Source organism: Stigmatopora argus, chromosome 17 (genome assembly GCF_051989625.1).
Source record: "Stigmatopora argus isolate UIUO_Sarg chromosome 17, RoL_Sarg_1.0, whole genome shotgun sequence".
NCBI lineage: Eukaryota > Metazoa > Chordata > Actinopteri > Syngnathiformes > Syngnathidae > Stigmatopora > Stigmatopora argus.
In genome coordinates this window covers 14599920-14621215 of record NC_135403.1, presented here as the reverse complement: position 1 = coordinate 14621215, position 21296 = coordinate 14599920, and the positions used below count along the sequence as shown (strand labels likewise).

General features: G+C 37.1%; 1 protein-coding gene and 2 long non-coding RNA genes across 3 annotated transcripts in view; 1 reads left to right on the top strand and 2 right to left on the bottom strand.

The window, feature by feature from the left end:
- LOC144091879 (cadherin-7) overlaps nt 1-18586 on the top strand; it is a 63968-nt gene extending 45382 nt beyond the window's left edge. Inside the window, exons 10-12 of the mRNA XM_077624553.1 lie at nt 6866-6983; nt 8391-8639; nt 17948-18586. Coding sequence (XP_077480679.1) covers nt 6866-6983; nt 8391-8639; nt 17948-18504 — 924 coding nt within the window. The 3' untranslated portion in view covers nt 18505-18586. The remainder of the gene's footprint in view (nt 1-6865; nt 6984-8390; nt 8640-17947) is intronic.
- LOC144091706 (uncharacterized) overlaps nt 1-21296 on the bottom strand; it is a 131682-nt gene that overhangs the window by 97656 nt on the left and 12730 nt on the right. The window lies entirely within an intron of this gene.
- LOC144091919 (uncharacterized) lies at nt 20201-21281 on the bottom strand. Its single transcript, XR_013305920.1, has 3 exons — nt 21148-21281; nt 20987-21078; nt 20201-20254 (listed from the first exon to the last, which is right to left on the bottom strand). It is a non-coding gene; the product is annotated as an uncharacterized LOC144091919 (long non-coding RNA).

Here is a 21296-nt window from a genome sequence, read left to right as displayed (position 1 = left end):
AAATCCCGCTCCTCGGTAATTACCGTGCCTCGGCGGGCTTATTGCCAATTTACCTCTTATGCTGTTTGCTTTTGTTTTGTTTCGTGCCAGACAAAGTCAACGTAACGGCGGGCGAAAGGAGGGCGCGCCTTGAATTTTGCAACCAACTACCGATCAGACGAAGGCGGAAAAAAAACTAAAGTCGGAAGAAGAAAGAGGGAAATTTAGGACAAGTCAATCTTTATTTGTACGTAAAGACAAAAAGAAGGCGGAGTCTGATTTGGAGTTTTCAATGTGCAAATGAAAATCCGTTCATTGAATTGAATGCTTGTATTTTTATTTTACAATTATAATGACATTTAAGTGCATAAACAGACAAATAAATAATCAAACAAAAATGCCATAATCAATATATAAATATTAAATCAATAAGTAATCAACATAAGTAGGGAAGTGCACAAATGAAAACAACAAACAAACAAATTAACTGATAAATAACCACTAAATAAATAATGAAACAAAAATGCCATAATCAATATATAAATATTAAATCAATAAGTAGTCAACATAAGTAGGGAAGTGCACAAATGACAACAACAAACAAACAAATTAACTGATAAATAACCAATAAATAAATAATAATAAATACATCAATAAATTAGTAATGAATCAATATGTAGTCAAAATAACATAAATAATTAAGGAAGTGCACAACTATCCACAACAAACAAACAGATAATAAAAATAATAATTTATAATTATTCAATAAATAATAATAAATACATTTATCAGTAAATGATATGAATGAATACTTAAATTAGTCATTAACAGAATACGTAGGGAAATAACAAACAAATTAACTGATATATAACCATTAAATAATTAATAACATAAGGAAGTGCACAACTAACCACAACAAACAAACAAACAGATAATAAAAATAATAGTTAATAATTATTCAATAAATAATAAATACATTTACCAGTAAATGAGATGAATAAATACTTAAATTAGTCATTAACAGAATACGTAGGGAAATAACAAACAAATTAACTGATATATAACCAATAAATAAATAATAATAAATACATAAATAAATTAGTCATGAATCAATATGTAGTCAAAATAATAAATGGTCATAAATAAGTAAGGAAGTGCACAACAAACAAACAGATAATAAAGATAATCATAAATAATCTATCAATAAGTAATAATAAATAAATAATCAGTAAATGATATGAATAAATACTTAAATGAGTCATTAACATAATAAGTCGGGAAATAACAGCAAACAAACAAACAGATAAATAATCAATAGATAATAATGAAAAATAAATCATGAATAAATAATAAGTAAGAAATAAGTTTTAGTAGCTTGGTGGCAAAAAAAACAACCAAAAACAAGCATGTCGATCCAGTCAGGCTTTTTCACGGTCTCCTTTCAAATCGCCGTTGTGCTTTTCAACCTGCACCATCATATGTTTATTTTAGTTTATTTTTTACTCTATGGTCTTACTTTTCATTGCCAATAATCCCCCCTTTAACCCAAAAAAATCAGTTACCAGAAACAAATCAAATAATGACCTTAAATCCCTTTTAAAGATATCGTTCCAGTGTGTTTGAATCTAATTTCTCCCCTTTTTACTCAATTTCATCTTGCAGATTTCGCCCTCAGCGTTCAATTCCTATCATAACAAGTGGCTGTCAAATGATTTCATAATTAAGAAATGGAGTTCTAGAGTGCCTCCAGATACGTTAGCTTCTAAGCTATACAAGCGGCAACTTTGGCCTTGGAAAAAGCCAATTATCTTTGGCCCCATTGTCGTCTAATGAACCTTAATCAATTGTTTCGGGGGGAAAAAAGCCGCGTCCTTCTGGCGCATATTGAAGTAGCGTCTCATAACACGCTCCATTGGCTTTTTTAAGGGATTTTAGCAAAGAAAGGAAACACCTGTAGCTTCGCCATCGTCGCTTTTGATGCTTCGAGCTTCTTTCAAGCCGACAAGATTGAAATAAGCGCCCCCGCGCGCGACGTTTGACGGGGAACGGGAAGGAACGCCCCCTCGCCAACGCCGTCCGCCCAGATTTAGAACTTCTTTTTATAACTTGTACTTGTTTTCAACTGGCGGGGTGAAGTGATGATTTCCACAGTTGCGCCAGTTTGTCGTCAAATTGCGCCAGAAGTGACGCCAAAGCATCCTTTTTTTTTGTGTCGGAATCGTCGTAGGCGGGTTTTTAAATGGATCGTTGGTGGCCCCGCCCATTCCGAAACAAGTCGGACATCCGTCGAGCAAGAGTCATAAAAAACATTGTAAGAAGGGAGGTCGAAATCCTGCGGGAGGTTCTCATCATTCGAGCGTGAACGGGTTCAAAAATGACCTACTTAATTCATGAATATTATGCAAATAACATGTCTTGACATTAATAATTCTCACAGACAGCCACGCTGATTTCTACTCAATTCTCGTACCGGAGAACACGTCGATGGCGCCGAGGTTGCTTTATCCTCTGGAACGGATTGGTTGTGGCAAAATGCTTGGCTTTTTCTTTACCGTCCAAGCCGTAATATCTTAACTTTATCGCCTTGTTAACGCCAACCGTCATTTGTTGTAGTCTCCGTTCATTAAGAAGTGTTCATTAACGGCGCTTCCGATGTTTGCTCGCTTTTAAATGTCACGGCGGATCGGACCAGTCTGTCCGGGAATAAAACGTATCTACGTACACGCAATAACAGAAGCTAGCATGCTAGCTGACTAGCGCTTCCGTTCCCCGCAACGCAATCGCGCTTTATCCGACTTTTGTTCGGCGCTCGTCAAACAAAAACCGAGTCGCGGCGGCCGCTCTTTCCGCCGCCATAAGCGAGCGTCTAACCGTCTTTGATCGCGGCGCCGATTTCCGCTCCCCGCCGCCGCCGTCTTTTGTCCTTTTGTAGCCTTTCCCGCCCAAGCGCCCGCCCGTAAACCCAAACACTGAAGACATTGAAGTCGGCGGTCTCCTCAGTCACGCAAATTTGTGTCTACATCCCCGTGTTCTCCCCATTAGAAGATTCCTCGGCAAAAAAACCAAATCTTCTCGCCTCCCGTCTGGAATTGCGGGCGCTTTAATGAAAGGCATTATACATTACAAAGTGTTTGATTTAAGTCTTGATTTACAGAAGGCCGCGGATAAGACGTCCAAAGGACATGAAAAGGTTTCAAGCGTGTACGGGTTTGCCTCTTCCTCCGCCTCGCCAGCCGCATTTCCATAACGCGGCGGCGGCGGCTTTCGGCGGCTCGTTGCCACGTCATTAGGTACGGCGGCGCGTCTAATCCCCGTAACCACGATAAACAAATGTCACAAAGGGCTTCGTTCAATAACGACTTTGATGGATGAGAAGGGCTTTCCGCTTTTTTTGCGCATATTTTTTCATTTTGTATTTTTTTTGCAGTTGTAGCTATGAGACTACCGTATTCTCTGGACTATAAATCGCGCTTTTTTCATAGTTTGCGATTTATGTGGTTTTTTTAAGGCTATAAGTCAGGGGTGTCAGACTGGGGTTGGTTCGCGGGACGCTTTAACGTCAACTCGATTTCACGTGGGCCGGACCATTTTAGATATAATATTTAGATTTTTTTTTAATAAATGGATTAAAAGAACTGGATTAAAAGCCCTAAATATTCCGTTTTTTATAGATCTAAAACAATGTTTATTTTAGCTTTTTTTTTATATATATTTTTATATTTCACAAAATGTTTTTTGAACTAAAACCACTGGAAAAATGGATTAAAAAAGGACAATTATTAATTTCAAAGGGGGAAAATCAGGAAATGTAATATACATCTATACTCTTCATTTGAATTTGATCCTAAAACAGAAAGTCGGCACTCATGATTGACTTTCCCGGGCCACACAAAATGATGCGACGGGCCAGATTTGGCCCCCGGGCCGCCGCTTTGACACATGTGCTATAAGTTATCAAAAAAAAAAACGTTAACAGGTGCCGTTCCCTATTTCTAATGTCTATTCTTGGGTTGGAATCAATTAAAAATCTAAAAAAGGCCACCCCAAAATGCAACTTATACTCGTATGTATTGTTACTTCCAGAACTAGGCAAAAAAAATAAGTCGTCTATTGCACAATTTCCTTTCTACGACTCTAAATGATCATTTGTCCATTGGCTAAAATTTGCCCCGCCTACATTTAGTTTCGGCTCCTCTTAAATTGCTTTGTTTAGTGACAAGTTATGTTTTCCGATGGGTTTCTAAGGCCTAGCTTAAAGTTAGCACGTGAACACAATTGAGCCTCAAATCCCCCCCGCTCGTTAAAATCGGACGTTAGCGATCCATCCTTTGGAATGATTTGCATATTGGCTTTTGAGGCGTTGTCGCTCGCTAAAATCCCGTCTTTCTTTGATGAAACTACTTAAGGAACGTTTGTGTTTCTTTCACCTGCCATATTCGATAACTGGCAGCATGCCTTCAACGCCGCTTACGCCGCCTACGCCGGCGCCGTTTCATCGCGCCTGACAACTGATTAATCCTCCGCGCCGCGTTGATGGATCGCTTTGATTTGATTTAAATGGCTTTTTTTTTTCATAAAAAGCAAAATATATATAGGAGAGCAGAGGTAATCATTTAGTGGAGATTGCTACGGGGAGGAATCTGCTTTGGGGACAAAAACGTTGTCAGTTTTGACAGACACGAGCGACGGCGAGACACCCACTCGGACGCACGCCATTGGGAAGGTTGTCTTTTTTTGGATAGTTTTGCGTTAAGACGAAGTTGCGGCTTCGTTTTGCCCAAATAGCCTTGAATCTGACTTGCGCAAGAAACCGGAATTCAGCCAGCATTTTTTTGCATTTCTCCGCTTTACCACTAGATGGAGTTAAACGCCGCCTCTTTGTTATTTCGGAATTTCCGTATTTTTTAATTTTTAAAAAATCTGATTATCCTGATTATGAAGCTCTATCAATTTTTGGGGGGGGCGGTCACTGGATATTTTGTTTTTGTTATGGAACGTTTGTTTCAGTAGTGTAAAAAAAAAGTAAATAATTATATTTAAAAAATAATAATAATGTGATGATAATAATAATAATATAATTTTTAAAAGTCAAGTCAAAAAGCCTTTATTGTCAGCTGCGTATAATGACAATCAAGTAATAAAAGTAATAAGTACAATTAAAAAAATACATGAATAAAGGGAATAAATGATAATAATAATGGAGAAAGTAGCTGTTTGTTTGCTATTTTAATTCTGATTGTTTTTTACTGGACATTTTAATTTTTTTGGGAAAGTTTATTTCAGTAGTGTAAATAAAAAATAAATAAATATATATATTTTTCTTAATAAAATATGTGATGATAATAGTAATATAATAAAAAGTAGTCAGTAAAAATAAAAAAATACATGAATAAAGGGATGAATTGATCATACTAATGGAGAAAGTAGCCGTTTGTTTGCTATTTTGATTCAAATTGTTTTTTTACTGGACATTTAGATTTTTTTTGGAAAGTTTGTTTCAGTAGCGTAAATAAATATATCTAATCCCGCCCGCCGTCAAGCGATTTAATCGACATGCAGTCCGCAGTTAACTTCTGGTGAGGTGAATGCATTTTTTGCCCATGTTTAAAATGCTAAAGTGACTTTACATTTTCCAATCTTACTACCTTTTTGGCTATTATTCCTTAACTCTTTGAAAAGGAGGGCGCCAAGCCACGCTCGGGGTTAAAGTCCAGCCAAGCGGCCTTTGAAAGCAAAACTCAACTGCACTTGAGTGACGTGGAATCAAGGTTAGCGCTCCAAATGCGCCTTTCATAAGCGAAATGGGAAATTCCTGTAAACAAGGCTTCGGGTTTAAAAGTCCAAATAAGCAGCCTTCCTTCCTTCCTTTACCACTCGGATAAAAATCATTTATTCAAAGGGAGGGGGAGGAGGGGGGCTTCAGTCTAAATTGATTTCTAGCCAGCAAATATTTATGAATAAAAACATCATTACGCCGCACGCCAGCAGGCGCAAATAAATTGCTTTATTTAGAGATTTAATTCCATGAATTATTGATGTCGGCAAACGTGTGTCAACAGCGCAGCGCGCTCGCCGTCCGTCCGTCCGTCCGCCTGGACGCTTCTTATCGTCGCTTAAATTCATCTGCGCGATAATAAACAACAAATGTATTGTTCTGTCTTTCAAGGCTGCGGCAGCCAACGTGCTCGATGGGTTTTGAGTCGGGGGAAGCGTCTTTGAGCTTTTATGACCCATATGTGGGTTATTTTGTGAAATGCTTTTTTTTTTTTATATGATGAAATGAAGCATCCTTTTCTCTTCATTTCTTCTGGTAAGGTATTTTTTTTCTTGGAGAATGAAACCATTTTCTTGCCAAAGTGATTGTTTCTCCTAAAAATCTGTTCAAATATTTTTTTAGCACCGTGTCAAAGTGGCGGCCCGGGGGCCAAATCTGGCCCGCCGCATCACTTTGTGCGGCCCGAGAAAGTCGATCATGAGTGCCGACTTTCTGTTTTAGGATCAAATTAAAACGAAGAGTATAGATGTATATTAAATTTCCTAATTTACCCCCTTTTAAATCAATCATTGTCATTTTTTCATCATTTTTTCCTGTTTTTAGTTCAAAAATCATTTTGTAAAATCTACAAATATATATAAAAAAAGCTAAAATAAACATTGTTTTAGATCTATAAAAAACGGAATATTCAGGGCTTTTAATCCATTTATAATAAAAAAAATCTAAATATTATATCTAAAATGGTCTGGCCCACATCAAATCGAGTTGACGTTAACGCGGCCCGCAAACCAACCCGAGTCTGACACCCTTGCTGTATTTCCTGTATGCTACATGGCTAGCATTAAGGCGTCGCATGGTGCTCACCTGTCCGTTTTTGCACTTGTCTGTCAGGTGATCCAGACGGTGAGCGCCGTGGACAAGGACGAGCCTCAGAACGGCCACCGCTTCTACTTCTCGCTGGACGCCGCCGTGGCCGGAAACCTCAACTTCACTTTACGGGACAACAAAGGTTAGCGGCCACCTTTTCACTCTTGGATTAGCTGTAAAACATACGTAATAACTAGCGTCCTATCCGCCCTCGTTAGCATCGGTGCTATCCCCAAGCGTTTGTATCCATGTCTAAAAACATTTGAACACGAAGCTAGCGCTAGCTAGGAAGCAGGGTTTGAATGACTCAACCTTCAGCCTATTTTAGTATCTCAGAAAAGTCGGTCAACGGCCATAAATCGAGATTTTTAATCGTTATAGAATCCAAGTTGTTTGAAATTTAGCTTCAAATATAAAATTGAAAAACACATTCTAATCTACGACGAATCACATTGCCGTTTATGCTCAGTCCAATAAGCACATTCAAAGTAGTATTTATCACTTTTATTTCAAATGTACTGCCATAATATTACGAACCAGTCGTGTATGGACGCAATGCAAAAGAAATAAAAATATTGCTAATTGTTACAGACAGAAAAAGTGAGCGTCTAGAAGTTCACCCGGATTTGAAAGGGCGCTAACAATAGCAAGGTGCTATAATTATTTTATAGCTGTCCTTACAGCCATTCCAAAAAAAATAAAAAAAATAGCATAATATGTCTCCCTTAAGGAAAAATGATTGACACAAGCACATTTTTAGATTTTCCTCTTCTATTTTTAGTCCCCCTCAGACTTTATTTTTCATCTCCACGTCTCTTTTTACACGATTTCTCGCCGTCAAACGGTCGTCGAGTAACAGGTGGCGACGTCGACGCTTGAAGAATAACGTCAACGGCGCCATCTGTTGATTTTAATACTCTAAAGCTGTTCCGGGGTCAAATCAATGCCACTTTTTTTTAGGTCACTCATTGGAATCGGCGTTGTTAGACGTGTAGGTTACAAACACATTTGTGTCATTTAGTTATCAGCAATGGTGCTGCCAGGGGGAGGGGCTTAGGTTAACCACGCCCACTTGTAAATTAAGCTTGTTTCTGCACCTGGTTTTCCTCTAACATTGTTTTACACCTCATTTACTCCAATTCATCAAGTTGAGGAGCCGATGAATCAACAATTATTTTGGTAAAAGATCATTTTTTTAGTTGAGCTAAAAATTGCAAAATATTCACTTAGAGTTATTCTTGTTTTTTTTTACTACAACAAAAAATGTAATTGTTTGGAGGGTTTTAATATAGAGGAGTTAGTTCGTTTTAATTGCGTGAGAGTGGACTTTTTGGTTTTGTTGAAATGATCTGATGGGCGCAAAATATTTTTCAATGATCTTTTGAATTTTGTCGACTAAATGTCAATTCTTGAGATGAAAAAATGAACATCTCGACATGTTGTTTCCTCCTGAATGTCATTAGTAATTTCCCTAAAAAAAAGTGCTCTCTTCTTAGAAACTGTGAATATTTATTGAGCAAAAAAGTGATTTTTATTTTGTCCATTGCAGACAACACGGCGTCCATCGTGACCAAACGAGGCGGCTTCCGTCGACGGGAGCAGCCCACCTATCGGCTGCCAGTGCTCATCCTGGACGGCGGCAGCCCGGCCCAGAGCAGCACCAACACGCTGTCGGTGCGGGTGTGCGAGTGCGACGCCGAGGCGATCCCTCGCTCCTGCGGCGCCGTGGCCTACGCCGCCGCCGGCCTGGGCACCGGCGCCCTCCTGGCCATCCTGGCGTGCGTCCTCACGCTGTTGGGTGAGTAAAAAGACGCCGCTCGTGACCGGCAACCGGTTGGCCTTTTCCGATTGGTCGAGATTTCAGCCCCTCCCCTACCCAAGAAAAACAGGCAAAGAGCTCTTTATTAGATTGCGACGTAGCATTTTACTGGGCTACAAGTCAACTTTTTACGCTTGTAATCGGCCATTTTTTTTAAACAAAAAGAAATACAGTGGTACCTCGAGATACGAGCTTAATCCGTTCCGGAACTGAGCTGGTATGACGAGATTACATAGTATAGTAAGGCTTTTTTTGTTAAAAAACGACATAGTATAGTCAGGCTTTTTTTCTTAAAAAACGACATAGTATAGTAAGGCTTTTTTTTCTTAGAAAACAACATAGTATAGTAAGGCTTTTTTCTTAAAAAAACGACATAGTATAGTAAGGCTTTTTTTCTTAAAAACGACATAGTATAGTAAGGCTTTTTTTGTTAAAAAACGACATAGTATAGTAAGGCTTTTTTTGTTAAAAAACGACATAGTATAGTAAGGCTTTTTTTTTCTTAAAAAACGACATAGTATAGTAAGGCTTATTTTTTCTTTAAAAACGACATAGTATAGTAAGGCTTTTTTTTTCTTAAAAAACGACATAGTATAGTAAGGCTTTTTTTCTTAAAAAACGACATAGTATAGTAAGGCTTTTTTTCTTAAAAAACGACATAGTATAGTAAGGCTTTTTTTTTCTTAAAAAACGACATAGTATAGTAAGGCTTTTTTTCTTAAAAAACGACATAGTATAGTAAGGCTTTTTTCTTAAAAAACGACATAGTATAGTAAGGCTTTTTTTCCCCTAAAAAACGACATAGTATAGTAAGGCTTTTTCCCCATAAAAATGACATAGTATAGTAAGGCTGTTTTTCTTAAAAAACGACATAGTATAGTAAGGCTGTTTTTCTTAAAAAACGACATAGTATAGTAAGGCTGTTTTTCTTAAAAAACGACATAGTATAGTAAGGCTTTTTTTTCTTTAAAAACGACATAGTATAGTAAGGCTTTTTTTTCTTAAAAAACGACATAGTATAGTAAGGCTTTTTTTTCCTTAAAACGACATAGTATAGTAAGGCTTATTTTTTCTTTAAAAACGACATAGTATAGTAAGGCTTTTTTTTTCTTAAAAAACGACATGGTATAGTAAGGCTTTTTTTTCTTAAAAGACGACATAGTATAGTAAGGCTTTTTTTTCTTAAAAAACGACATAGTATAGTAAGGCTTTTTTTCCCTAAAAAAACGACATAGTATAGTAAGGCTTTTTTTCCCTAAAAAAACGACATAGTATAGTAAGGCTTTTTTTCTTAAAAAACGACATAGTATAGTAAGGCTTTTTTTTCTTAAAAAAACGACATAGTATAGTAAGGCTTTTTTTCCCTAAAAAACGACATAGTATAGTAAGGCTTTTTTTCCCTAAAAACGACATAGTATAGTAAGGCTTTTTTTTCCCTAAAAAACGACATAGTACAGTAAGGCTTTTTTTTCTTAAAAAACGACATAGTATAGTAAGGCTTTTTTTCTTAAACGACATAGTATAGTAAGGCTTTTTTTCCCTAAAAAACGACATAGTATAGTAAGGCTTTTTTTTCCTAAAAAACGACATAGTATAGTAAGGCTTTTTCCCCCTAAAAATGACATAGTATAGTAAGGCTGTTTTTCTTAAAAAACGACATAGTATAGTAAGGGTGTTTTTTCTTAAAAAACGACATAGTATAGTAAGGCTTTTTTCCCCTAAAAAACGACATAGTATAGTAAGGCTTTTTTTCTTAAACGACATAGTATAGTAAGGCTTTTTTTCCCAAAAAAACGACATAGTATAGTAAGGCTTTTTTCCCCCTAAAAATGACATAGTATAGTAAGGCTTTTTTTCTTAAACGACATAGTATAGTAAGGCTTTTTTTCCCTAAAAAACGACATAGTATAGTAAGGCTGTTTTTCTTAAAAAACGACAGTATAGTAAGACAGTTTTTCGTATAAAACGACATGGTATAGTAAGGCTGTTTTTCTTAAAAAACGACATTGTATAGTAAGGCTGTTTTTCCCTAAAAAACGACATAGTATAGTAAGGCTTTTTTTAAACTAAAAAACAACATAGTATAGTAAGGCTTTTTTCCCCTAAAAAAACGACTTAGTATAGTAAGGCTTTTTTTCTTAAAAAACGACATAGTATAGTAAGGCTTTTTTTCCCTAAAAAACGACATAGTATAGTAAGGCTTTTTCCCCCTAAAAATGACATAGTATAGTAAGGCTTTTTTTCTTAAACGACATAGTATAGTAAGGCTTTTTTTCCCTAAAAAACGACATAGTATAGTAAGGCTTTTTTTCCCTAAAAAACGACATAGTATAGTAAGGCTTTTTTTTCCTAAAAAACGACATAGTATAGTAAGGCTTTTTTTTCCTAAAAAACGACATAGTATAGTAAGGCTTTTTTTTCCTAAAAAACGACATAGAATAGTAAGGCTGTTTTTCTTAAAAAACGACAGAGTATAGTAAGGCTTTTTTCCCTAAAAAACCACATAGTATAGTAAGGCTTTTTTTTCCTAAAAAAACGACATAGTATAGTAAGGCTTTTTTTTTCTTAAAAAACGACATAGTATAGTAAGGCTTTTTTTCCCTAAAAAACGACATAGTATAGTAAGGCTTTTTTCCTTAAAAAACGACAAAGTATAGTAAGGCTGTTTTTCTTAAAAAACGACATAGTATAGTAAGGCTTTTTTTCCCTAAAAAACGACATAGTATAGTAAGGCTTTTTCCCCCTAAAAAACGACATAGTATAGTAAGGCTTTTTCCCCCTAAAAATGACATAGTATAGTAAGGCTGTTTTTCTTAAAAAACGACATAGTATAGTAAGGCTGTTTTTCTTAAAAAACGACATAGTATAGTAAGGCTTTTTTTTCTTAGAAAACAACATAGTATAGTAAGGCTTTTTTTCTTAAAAAACGACATAGTATAGTAAGGCTTTTTTTCTTAAAAAACGACATAGTAAAGTAAGGCTTTTTTTGTTAAAAAACGACATAGTATAGTAAGGCTTTTTTTCTTAAAAAACGACATAGTCTAGTAAGGCTTTTTTTTTCTTAAAAAACGACATAGTATAGTAAGGCTTTTTTTCTTAAAAAACGACATAGTATAGTAAGGCTTTTTTTCTTAAAAAACGACAAAGTATAGTGAGGCTGTTTTTCTTAAAAAACGACATAGTATAGTAAGGCTTTTTTTCCCTAAAAAACGACATGGTATATAGTAAGGCTTTTTTTTCTTAAAAGACGACATAGTATAGTAAGGCTTTTTTTTCTTAAAAAACGACATAGTATAGTAAGGCTTTTTTTCCCTAAAAAAACGACATAGTATAGTAAGGCTTTTTTCCCCTAAAAAAACGACATAGTATAGTAAGGCTTTTTTTCTTAAAAAACGACATAGTATAGTAAGGCTTTTTTTTCTTAAAAAACGACAAAGTATAGTAAGGCTGTTTTTCTTAAAAAACGACATAGTATAATAAGGCTTTTTTCCCCTAAAAAAACGACATAGTATAGTAAGGCTTTTTTTCTTAAAAAACGACATAGTATAGTAAGGCTTTTTTTCTTAAAAAACGACATAGTATAGTAAGGCTGTTTTTCTTAAAAAACGACATAGTATAGTAAGGCTGTTTTTCTTAAAAAACGACATAGTATAGTAAGGCTTTTTTTCCCTAAAAAACGACATAGTATAGTAAGGCTTTTTTTCCCTAAAAAACGACATAGTATAGTAAGGCTTTTTTCCCCTAAAAACGACATAGTATAGTAAGGCTTTTTTAAAACTAAAAAACAACATAGTATAGTAAGGCTTTTTTTCTTAAAAAACGACATAGTATAGTAAGGCTTTTTTTCCCTAAAAAAACGACATAGTAGAGTAAGGCTTTTTTTTCTTAAAAAAACGACATAGTATAGTGAGGCTTTTTTCCCCTAAAAACGACATAGTATATAGTAAGGCTTTTTTTTTCTTAAAAAACGACATAGTATAGTAAGGCTTTTTTTTTCTTAAAAAACGACATAGTATAGTAAGATTTTTTTCTTAAAAAATGACATAGTATAGTAAGGCTTTTTTTCTTAAAAAACGACATAGTATAGTAAGGCTTTTTTTCCCCTAAAAAACGACATAATATAGCAAGGCTTTTTTTTCTAAAAACGACATAGTATAGTAAGGCTTTTTTCCCCCTAAAAAACGACATAGTATAGTAAGGCTTTTTTCCCCTAAAAAACGACATAGTATAGTAAGGCTTTTTTTTTCTAAAAACGACATAGTATAGTAAGGCTTTTTTTCTTAAAAAACGACATAGTATAGTAAGGCTTTTTCCCCCTAAAAAACGACATAGTATAGTAAGGCTTTTCCCCCCTAAAAATGACATAGTATAGTAAGGCTGTTTTTCTTAAAAAACGACATAGTATAGTAAGGCTTTTTTTTTCCTAAAAAAACGACATATTATAGTAAGGCTTTTTTTCCCTAAAAACGACATAGCATAGTAAGGCTTTTTTCCCCTAAAAAACGACATAGTATAGTAAGGCTTTTTTTTTCTTAAAAAACGACATAGTAGTAATAGCTTTTTTCCCTAAAAAACGACATAGTATAGTAAGGCTTTTTTTCCCTAAAAAACGACATAGTATAGTAAGGCTTTTTTTCCCTAAAAACGACATAGTATAGTAAGGCTTTTTTTCCCTAAAAAAACGACAGAGTATAGTAAGGCTTTTTTTTCTTAAAAAAACGACAAAGTATAGTGAGGCTGTTTTTCTTAAAAAACGACATAGTATAGTAAGGCTTTTTTTCCCTAAAAAACGACATAGTACAGTAAGGCTTTTTTTTCTTAAAAAACGACATAGTATAGTAAGGCTTTTTCCCCCTAAAAATGACATAGTATAGTAAGGCTTTTTTTTTCTTAAAAAACGACATAGTATAGTAAGGCTTTTTTCCCTAAAAAACGACATAGTATAGTAAGGCTTTTTTTCCCTAAAAAACGACATAGTATAGTAAGGCTTTTTTTCCCTAAAAACGACATAGTATAGTAAGGCTTTTTTTCCCTAAAAAAACGACAGAGTATAGTAAGGCTTTTTTTTCTTAAAAAACGACAAAGTATAGTGAGGCTGTTTTTCTTAAAAAACGACATAGTACAGTAAGACTTTTTTTCCCTAAAAACGACATAGTATAGTAAGGCTTTTTTTCCCTAAAAAAACGACAGAGTATAGTAAGGCTTTTTTTTCTTAAAAAACGACAAAGTATAGTGAGGCTGTTTTTCTTAAAAAACGACATAGTATAGTAAGACTTTTTTTCCCTAAAAAACGACATAGTACAGTAAGGCTTTTTTTTCTTAAAAAACGACATAGTATAGTAAGGCTTTTTCCCCCTAAAAATGACATAGTATAGTAAGGCTGTTTTTCTTAAAAAACGACATAGTATAGTAAGGCTGTTTTTTCTTAAAAAACGACATAGTATAGTAAGGCTTTTTTTCCCTAAAAACGACATAGTATAGTAAGGCTTTTTTTTCCCTAAAAAACGACATAGTACAGTAAGGCTTTTTTTTCTTAAAAAACGACATAGTATAGTAAGGCTTTTTTTCCCTAAAAAACGACATAGTATAGTAAGGCTGTTTTTCTTAAAAAACGACATAGTATAGTAAGGCAGTTTTTCGTATAAAACGACATGGTATAGTAAGGCTGTTTTTCTTAAAAAACGACATTGTATAGTAAGGCTGTTTTTCCCTAAAAAACGACATAGTATAGTAAGGCTTTTTTTAAACTAAAAAACAACATAGTATAGTAAGGCTTTTTCCCCCTAAAAAAACGACTTAGTATAGTAAGGCTTTTTCCCCCTAAAAATGACATAGTATAGTAAGGCTTTTTCCCCCTAAAAATGACATAGTATAGTAAGGCTTTTTTTCTTAAACGACATAGTATAGTAAGGCTTTTTTTCCCTAAAAAACGACATAGTATAGTAAGGCTTTTTTTCCCTAAAAAACGACATAGTATAGTAAGGCTTTTTCCCCCTAAAAAACGACATAGTATAGTAAGGCTTTTTTTTCCTAAAAAACGACATAGTATAGTAAGGCTTTTTTTTCCCTAAAAAACGACATAGTATAGTAAGGCTTTTTTTTCTCCTAAAAAACGACATAGTATAGTAAGGCTTTTTTTTCCTAAAAAACGACATAGTATAGTAAGGCTTTTTTTCCCTAAAAAACGACATAGTATAGTAAGGCTTTTTTCCTTAAAAAACGACAAAGTATAGTAAGGCTGTTTTTCTTAAAAAACGACAGAGTATAGTAAGGCTTTTTTCCCTAAAAAAACACATAGTATAGTAAGGCTTTTTTTTCCTAAAAAAACGACATAGTATAGTAAGGCTTTTTTTTTCTTAAAAAACGACATAGTATAGTAAGGCTTTTTTTCCCTAAAAAACGACATAGTATAGTAAGGCTTTTTTCCTTAAAAAACGACAAAGTATAGTAAGGCTGTTTTTCTTAAAAAACGACATAGTATAGTAAGGCTTTTTTTCCCTAAAAAACGACATAGTATAGTAAGGCTTTTTCCCCCTAAAAAACGACATAGTATAGTAAGGCTTTTTCCCCCTAAAAATGACATAGTATAGTAAGGCTGTTTTTCTTAAAAAACGACATAGTATAGTAAGGCTGTTTTTCTTAAAAAACGACATAGTATAGTAAGGCTTTTTTTTCTTAGAAAACAACATAGTATAGTAAGGCTTTTTTTCTTAAAAAACGACATAGTATAGTAAGGCTTTTTTTCTTAAAAAACGACATAGTAAAGTAAGGCTTTTTTTGTTAAAAAACGACAGTATAGTAAGGCTTTTTTTCTTAAAAAACGACATAGTCTAGTAAGGCTTTTTTTTTCTTAAAAAACGACATAGTATAGTAAGGCTTTTTTTCTTAAAAAACGACATAGTATAGTAAGGCTTTTTTTCTTAAAAAACGACATAGTATAGTAAGGCTTTTTTTGTTAAAAATTGACATAGTATAGTAAGGCTTTTTTTGTTAAAAAAACGACATAGTATAGTAAGACTTTTTTTCTTAAAAACGACATAGTATAGTAAGGCTTTTTTTCCCTAAAAAACGACATAGTATAGTAAGGCTTTTTCCCCCTAAAAAACGACATAGTATAGTAAGGCTTTTTCCCCCTAAAAATGACATAGTATAGTAAGGCTGTTTTTCTTAAAAAACGACATAGTATAGTAAGGCTTTTTTTTCTTAGAAAACAACATAGTATAGTAAGGCTTTTTTTCTTAAAAAACGACATAGTATAGTAAGGCTTTTTTTCTTAAAAAACGACATAGTAAAGTAAGGCTTTTTTTGTTAAAAAACGACATAGTATAGTAAGGCTTTTTTTCTTAAAAAACGACATAGTCTAGTAAGGCTTTTTTTTTCTTAAAAAACGACATAGTATAGTAAGGCTTTTTTTCTTAAAAAACGACATAGTATAGTAAGGCTTTTTTTCTTAAAAAACGACATAGTATAGTAAGGCTTTTTTTCTTAAAAATTGACATAGTATAGTAAGGCTTTTTTTGTTAAAAAAACGACATAGTATAGTAAGACTTTTTTTCTTAAAAACGACATAGTATAAAAAGGCTTTTTTTCTTAAAAAACGACATAGTATAGTAAGGCTTTTTTCTTAAAAAAACGACATAGTATAGTAAGGCTTTTTTTCTTAAAAAACGACATAGTATAGTAAGGCTTTTTTGGTTAAAAAACGACATAGTATAGTAAGGCTTTTTTTCTTAAAAAACGACATAGTATAGTAAGGCTTTTTTTCTTAAAAAACGACATAGTATAGTAAGTCTTTTTTTAAAAAAACGACATAGTATAGTAAGGCTTTTTTTCTTAAAAAACGACATAGTATAGTAAGGCTTTTTTTTCTTAGAAAACAACATAGTATAGTAAGGCTTTTTTTTCTTAAAAAACGACATAGTATAGTAAGGCTTTTTTTCTTAAAAAACGACATAGTATAGTAAGGCTTTTTTTTTCTGTCGTATGACGAGGTACCACTGTATTAGATTTCGACGTAGCATTTTACTGGGCTACAAGTCAACTTTTTATGCTTGTAATCGGCCATTTTTTTTAACAAAAAGAAATATCAGCTCATAGAATAATTTATTAGAGTTTTTCTTTTCAAATGTTATCTTCACTTCTTTTGGCACATTTTTTTTACCTCTGTACGTTTTTTTTTAAACCTATTGAAGTCATTGGCTGCCATTGAAGTCGAGCGACGCCAAGCGAGCCTCCAGTGATTTTCTTTTTGCCTTCTTTTGTAGCTTTTTTGGACTTGGCCAGCCAGCCATTGGCGGCGCTTTTGCAAATATTGAAAGCAGAAGGATGAACGCAAAGCGTAACACGGCGAATTTAGCTGCACAAATGTTGTTGGCAGAGCGCAAATGTCACACTCGGAGAAGCCAAGTCATTTCATTTGAGATTTTTCAAGCCCTATTTCTTTCATCCACACTTGAATTTGTGAGGATATGAAATGTAGACGGCGGTCGAGTGGTCTCGCAACCGCTTCCGGGTTCGAGGCTTCCATCCCAGGTGGCTCCTCGCTCAGTGGAGTTTGCTTTGCCTGTTTTTCCGGGTCATCGTGCCCCCAAAACCTGCGTGCTAAGCTAATCGTACGCTAAATCTTCCCTAGCTGTGAGTTCTAGCCCAAGTGCTTTTTCTGGGTCGGTGGTGGCGAACACGTGGCTCTCCAGCCGCATATGGCTACTAACCAAAGTGAATGTGGCTCTTTGCTTATCCTATTTTGTTTCAATTTGCCTCATTCCATGTTTCCCTTATTTTTATTCTCTCTTAAAACACACTCCAATCCATCAGGCCCCATCAAAAACAAATACATTCTATTTTTTTAAATAATTTGACAGACTGGATTTTTTTAATGCGGCTCTTTGCTCATCATATTTTGTTTCTATTTGCCTCATTTCATGTTTCCCTTATTTTTATTCTCTTAAAACACACTCCAATTCATCGGGCACCATTAAAAACAAATCATACATTCTATTTTTTTTAATAATTTTAAATAATAAAGATTTTGGCTCTTTGTATCTAATTTGTTCGCCACCCCCGGTCTCGCCCTCACCCGAGAGGCTCCGGCACCCCTCCCGCGACCGTAATGAACCAAAAGTAGCGAAAACCGGGAAACTTTAGCTGCTAGTCTCCTCCAAACGGCGCCTCATTTGCTCGTAACGTCGTCGCTTTGGACTAAACGAGCGCTCTTCTCCGGATGCCAAGTGTCTTTTCCGCGACTTTCCCTTTTTGTTACCTGACCGACCACTTTTTTTTCTCCGCAGCCATGGTCCTGCTCATCGTGACGGCCCGTCGTCGGCGGAAGGTGCCGCTCATCCTGGAGGAGGAGCGAGACGTCCGCGAGAACATCGTCCGCTACGACGACGAAGGAGGCGGCGAGGAGGACACGGAGGCCTTCGACATGGTGGCGCTGCGCAACCTCAACGCCATGCGGGACCCTGGCGCGCGGCGAGACGTCACCCCGGACGCGCCCGCCGTCTTCTCGGGCTACGCCACGACCGGCCGCCCGGCGCCCACGGCGCCTCCTCCGCCAGCGCCGCCACCCCGCAAGTCGCTCCCGGACAACGTGGCCTTCCGGGAGTTCATCTGGGAGCGTCTCAGGGACGCCGACGTGGACGGCCAGGCGCCGCCGTACGATTCGCTGCAGACGTACGCCTTCGAGGGCAGCGGCTCGGTGGCCGACTCGCTCAGCTCGCTGGAGTCGCTGGGCGCCGACTCGGACCAGAGCTACGACTACCTGGGCAACTGGGGGCCGCCTTTCCGGAAGCTGGCCGACCTGTACGGCGACGGCAGGGGCGGCGGAGGCGGGGCCTTCTCGTAGCCTTTGGAGGAGGGGCTAAAGACTCGGACGCCGGAGCTAAAGACTCGGACACATGCGCCTTCCAACAATTGGACTATACCCCCCCCCCCAGACCAAGCTTTCCGCGGCGCCCTTTCTCTCCGACCTTCGCCCAAGGACACCAAGTTTGTCTTTTTTTGCCAATAGGCTGTGGGAATTGGGTTTTTAGCTGAATCGTTAGAATCCTGAAGGAATGGGAGCTTGGCGTAAGTGTACTATCTAACATTTTGGCAATGTGGGTTCAAAGTCTCATTGACTTGGAATTTGCTAAGTCTCAAACAACGTACCGTAGTCCAAAGTAAGACTATTTCATACCTGTCAACCTCTGCCGATAACTGCCCTTATAAATGATTATGATTCCCCTTACAAACCCCCCAAAAAACCTTACAAACACTCGTACGGTGTTTGTAAGGTTTTTGGGGGGTTTGTAAGGGGAATCATAATCATTTATAAGGGCAGTTATCGGCAGAGGTTGACAGGTATGCTATTTGACGTGGCCGCTTGTTTTTTAATCCAGCCTTCTTCCCTTCCTTCAGCTGTAAAAAAAAAACCAACAACCACGTGGACATTCCTACTCCGCTTGATCGTGACATTGACGCCACTTAGACGCTAGAAGAAACGTAAGGTGGAACTTTTTGCTTCTGTAGTCCAGCTCACTTTTATTCATGGCACACACAATGTATAATAATCTTGTTGTTCACACACACACACTTTGACAGTACAGGGTGTTCCGAGATGTTTAACCCCATTTTGTAGGGCAATCATTTTGGCAATCTTCGTTGGAATGACCTCAAATTTTCACAGCTCGTGTAGCAGAGGTTCAAGTTTTTGTGTGTAACGTTTGGCATTTCAATCTTTTCAGGTTAACAAACGCCGGTCACTTCACAAGGAAAGGTATTTTGCGTGTTAGAGTATGCTCGGATGGACGGACTCAGTCACCCAAGACTTCTTCACAAGATTTGCAGAGAAGACAGCAACAAAAATAGGACTTGGCACCAAACACTTCAAGAAAAGGGCTGCTTACGCATAGCTAAATCACCAGGATGGCCGTCAACACCCGCGGAGACAGGCGAGCAGGTTGGTGAAGCCTTTCTGCGTAGTTCTCGGAAGAGTGTTGGAATGTGGCTTTCCACACTTGCTCTTCCCAGAACTATGCAGGAAGGCTTCACCAACCTGCTTTCCTGTCTCTGCTGATGTTGATAGCCGTCTTGGCGATTTAGCGATGCAGAAGCAGCCATTTTCTTCAAGTGTTGAGTGCCAAGTCCTATTTTTGTTGGTGTCTTCTTTGCAAAACTTGTGAAGAGTCTTGGGTGACTGAGTTCGTCCGTCCAAGCATACTCAACACCCAAAATGCCTTTTCTTTTCAAGTGAATGGCATTTGTTAACCTGTAAAGATAGAAATGCCAAACGAAACACAAAAACTTGAACCTCTGCTACATGTGCTGTGGAAATTTGAAGTCATTCTAACAAGAATTGTCCAAATGATTGGCCTACCAAATGGGGTCAAACATCTTGGAGCTTCCTTTACAACACTATTTATTTTCAGTGGGCAGGATTGTAACTTTTTATTCTGTCTTTTCATGAAATAAAATTGGCATTGACTGCGTGTGATTTTCCTTTGACGCCGCCGGGACTCGAACCCGGGTCCCTGCGACGACGGTCGGATGCTTAGCGCACTGCGCCACCACTGATGTTCAGGTGCAAAAAAAATTTTTTCTCCTACTTATCATACCTGAGGAGAAAAACACTTAGAAAAAATTACTAAGTTAAAATGGTCAATTGAACCAAGGTAGTAGACTTGGGACTTCTCACCTCAGGGGGTTGCCAGGTACCCTTCCTGGCAACCCCCTGAGGTGAGAAGTCCCAAGTCCACCACCTCGGTGTAATTGACCATGTAGACTTAGAAAAAAGACTAAGTTTACATGGTCAATTACACCGAGGTGGTGGACTTGGGACTTCTCACCTCAGGGGGTTGCCAGGTACCCTTCCTGGCAACCCCCTGAGGTGGAAAGTCCCAAGTCCACCACCTCGGTGTAATTGACCATGTAGACTTAGTCTTTTTTCTAAGTCTACATGGTCAATTAAACCAAGGTAGTAGACTTGGGACCTCTCACCTCAGGGGGTTGCCAGGAAGAGTACCTGGCAACCCCCTGAGGTGAGAAGTCCCAAGTCCACCACCTCGGTGTTTTAATTGACTAAGGCACTTTCTCTTCTAGGAAAGGAGTCCAATAGAACCCAGTTGTGGCGCTGTGGCCTGGGTTCCATTCCCGAGGTGGTGGACTTAGGACTTCTCACCTCAGGAGGTTGCCAGGTACCCTTCCTGGCAACCCCCTGAGGTGGAAAGTCCCAAGTCCACCACCTCGGGAATGGAACCCAGGCCACAGTGCCACAACTGGGTTCTATCGGACTTCTTTCCTGGAAGAGAAAGTGTCTTAGTCAATTAAAACACTGACGTTGGTCTTACCTGAGGGACGTTGGATGAGGCACACATTGGGACGCCTTTGGGAATGGAACTCAGGCCACTGCGCCACAACTGGGTTCTACCGGACTCCTTTCCTAGAAGAGAATGTATTTTGAAAGTGCCCTATTATACATAGTCAATTAAAACACTGACGTTGGGCTTACCTGAGGGGGTCGCCGGAGGGACGTTGGATTAGGCACACATTGGGACACCTTTGGGAATGGAAGCCAGGACACTTAGACCACTACACCAACAAGGGCTTCAATAGGAATCCCTTTCACTTGCTCACACCTAAAAGAGAACATTTTTAAAA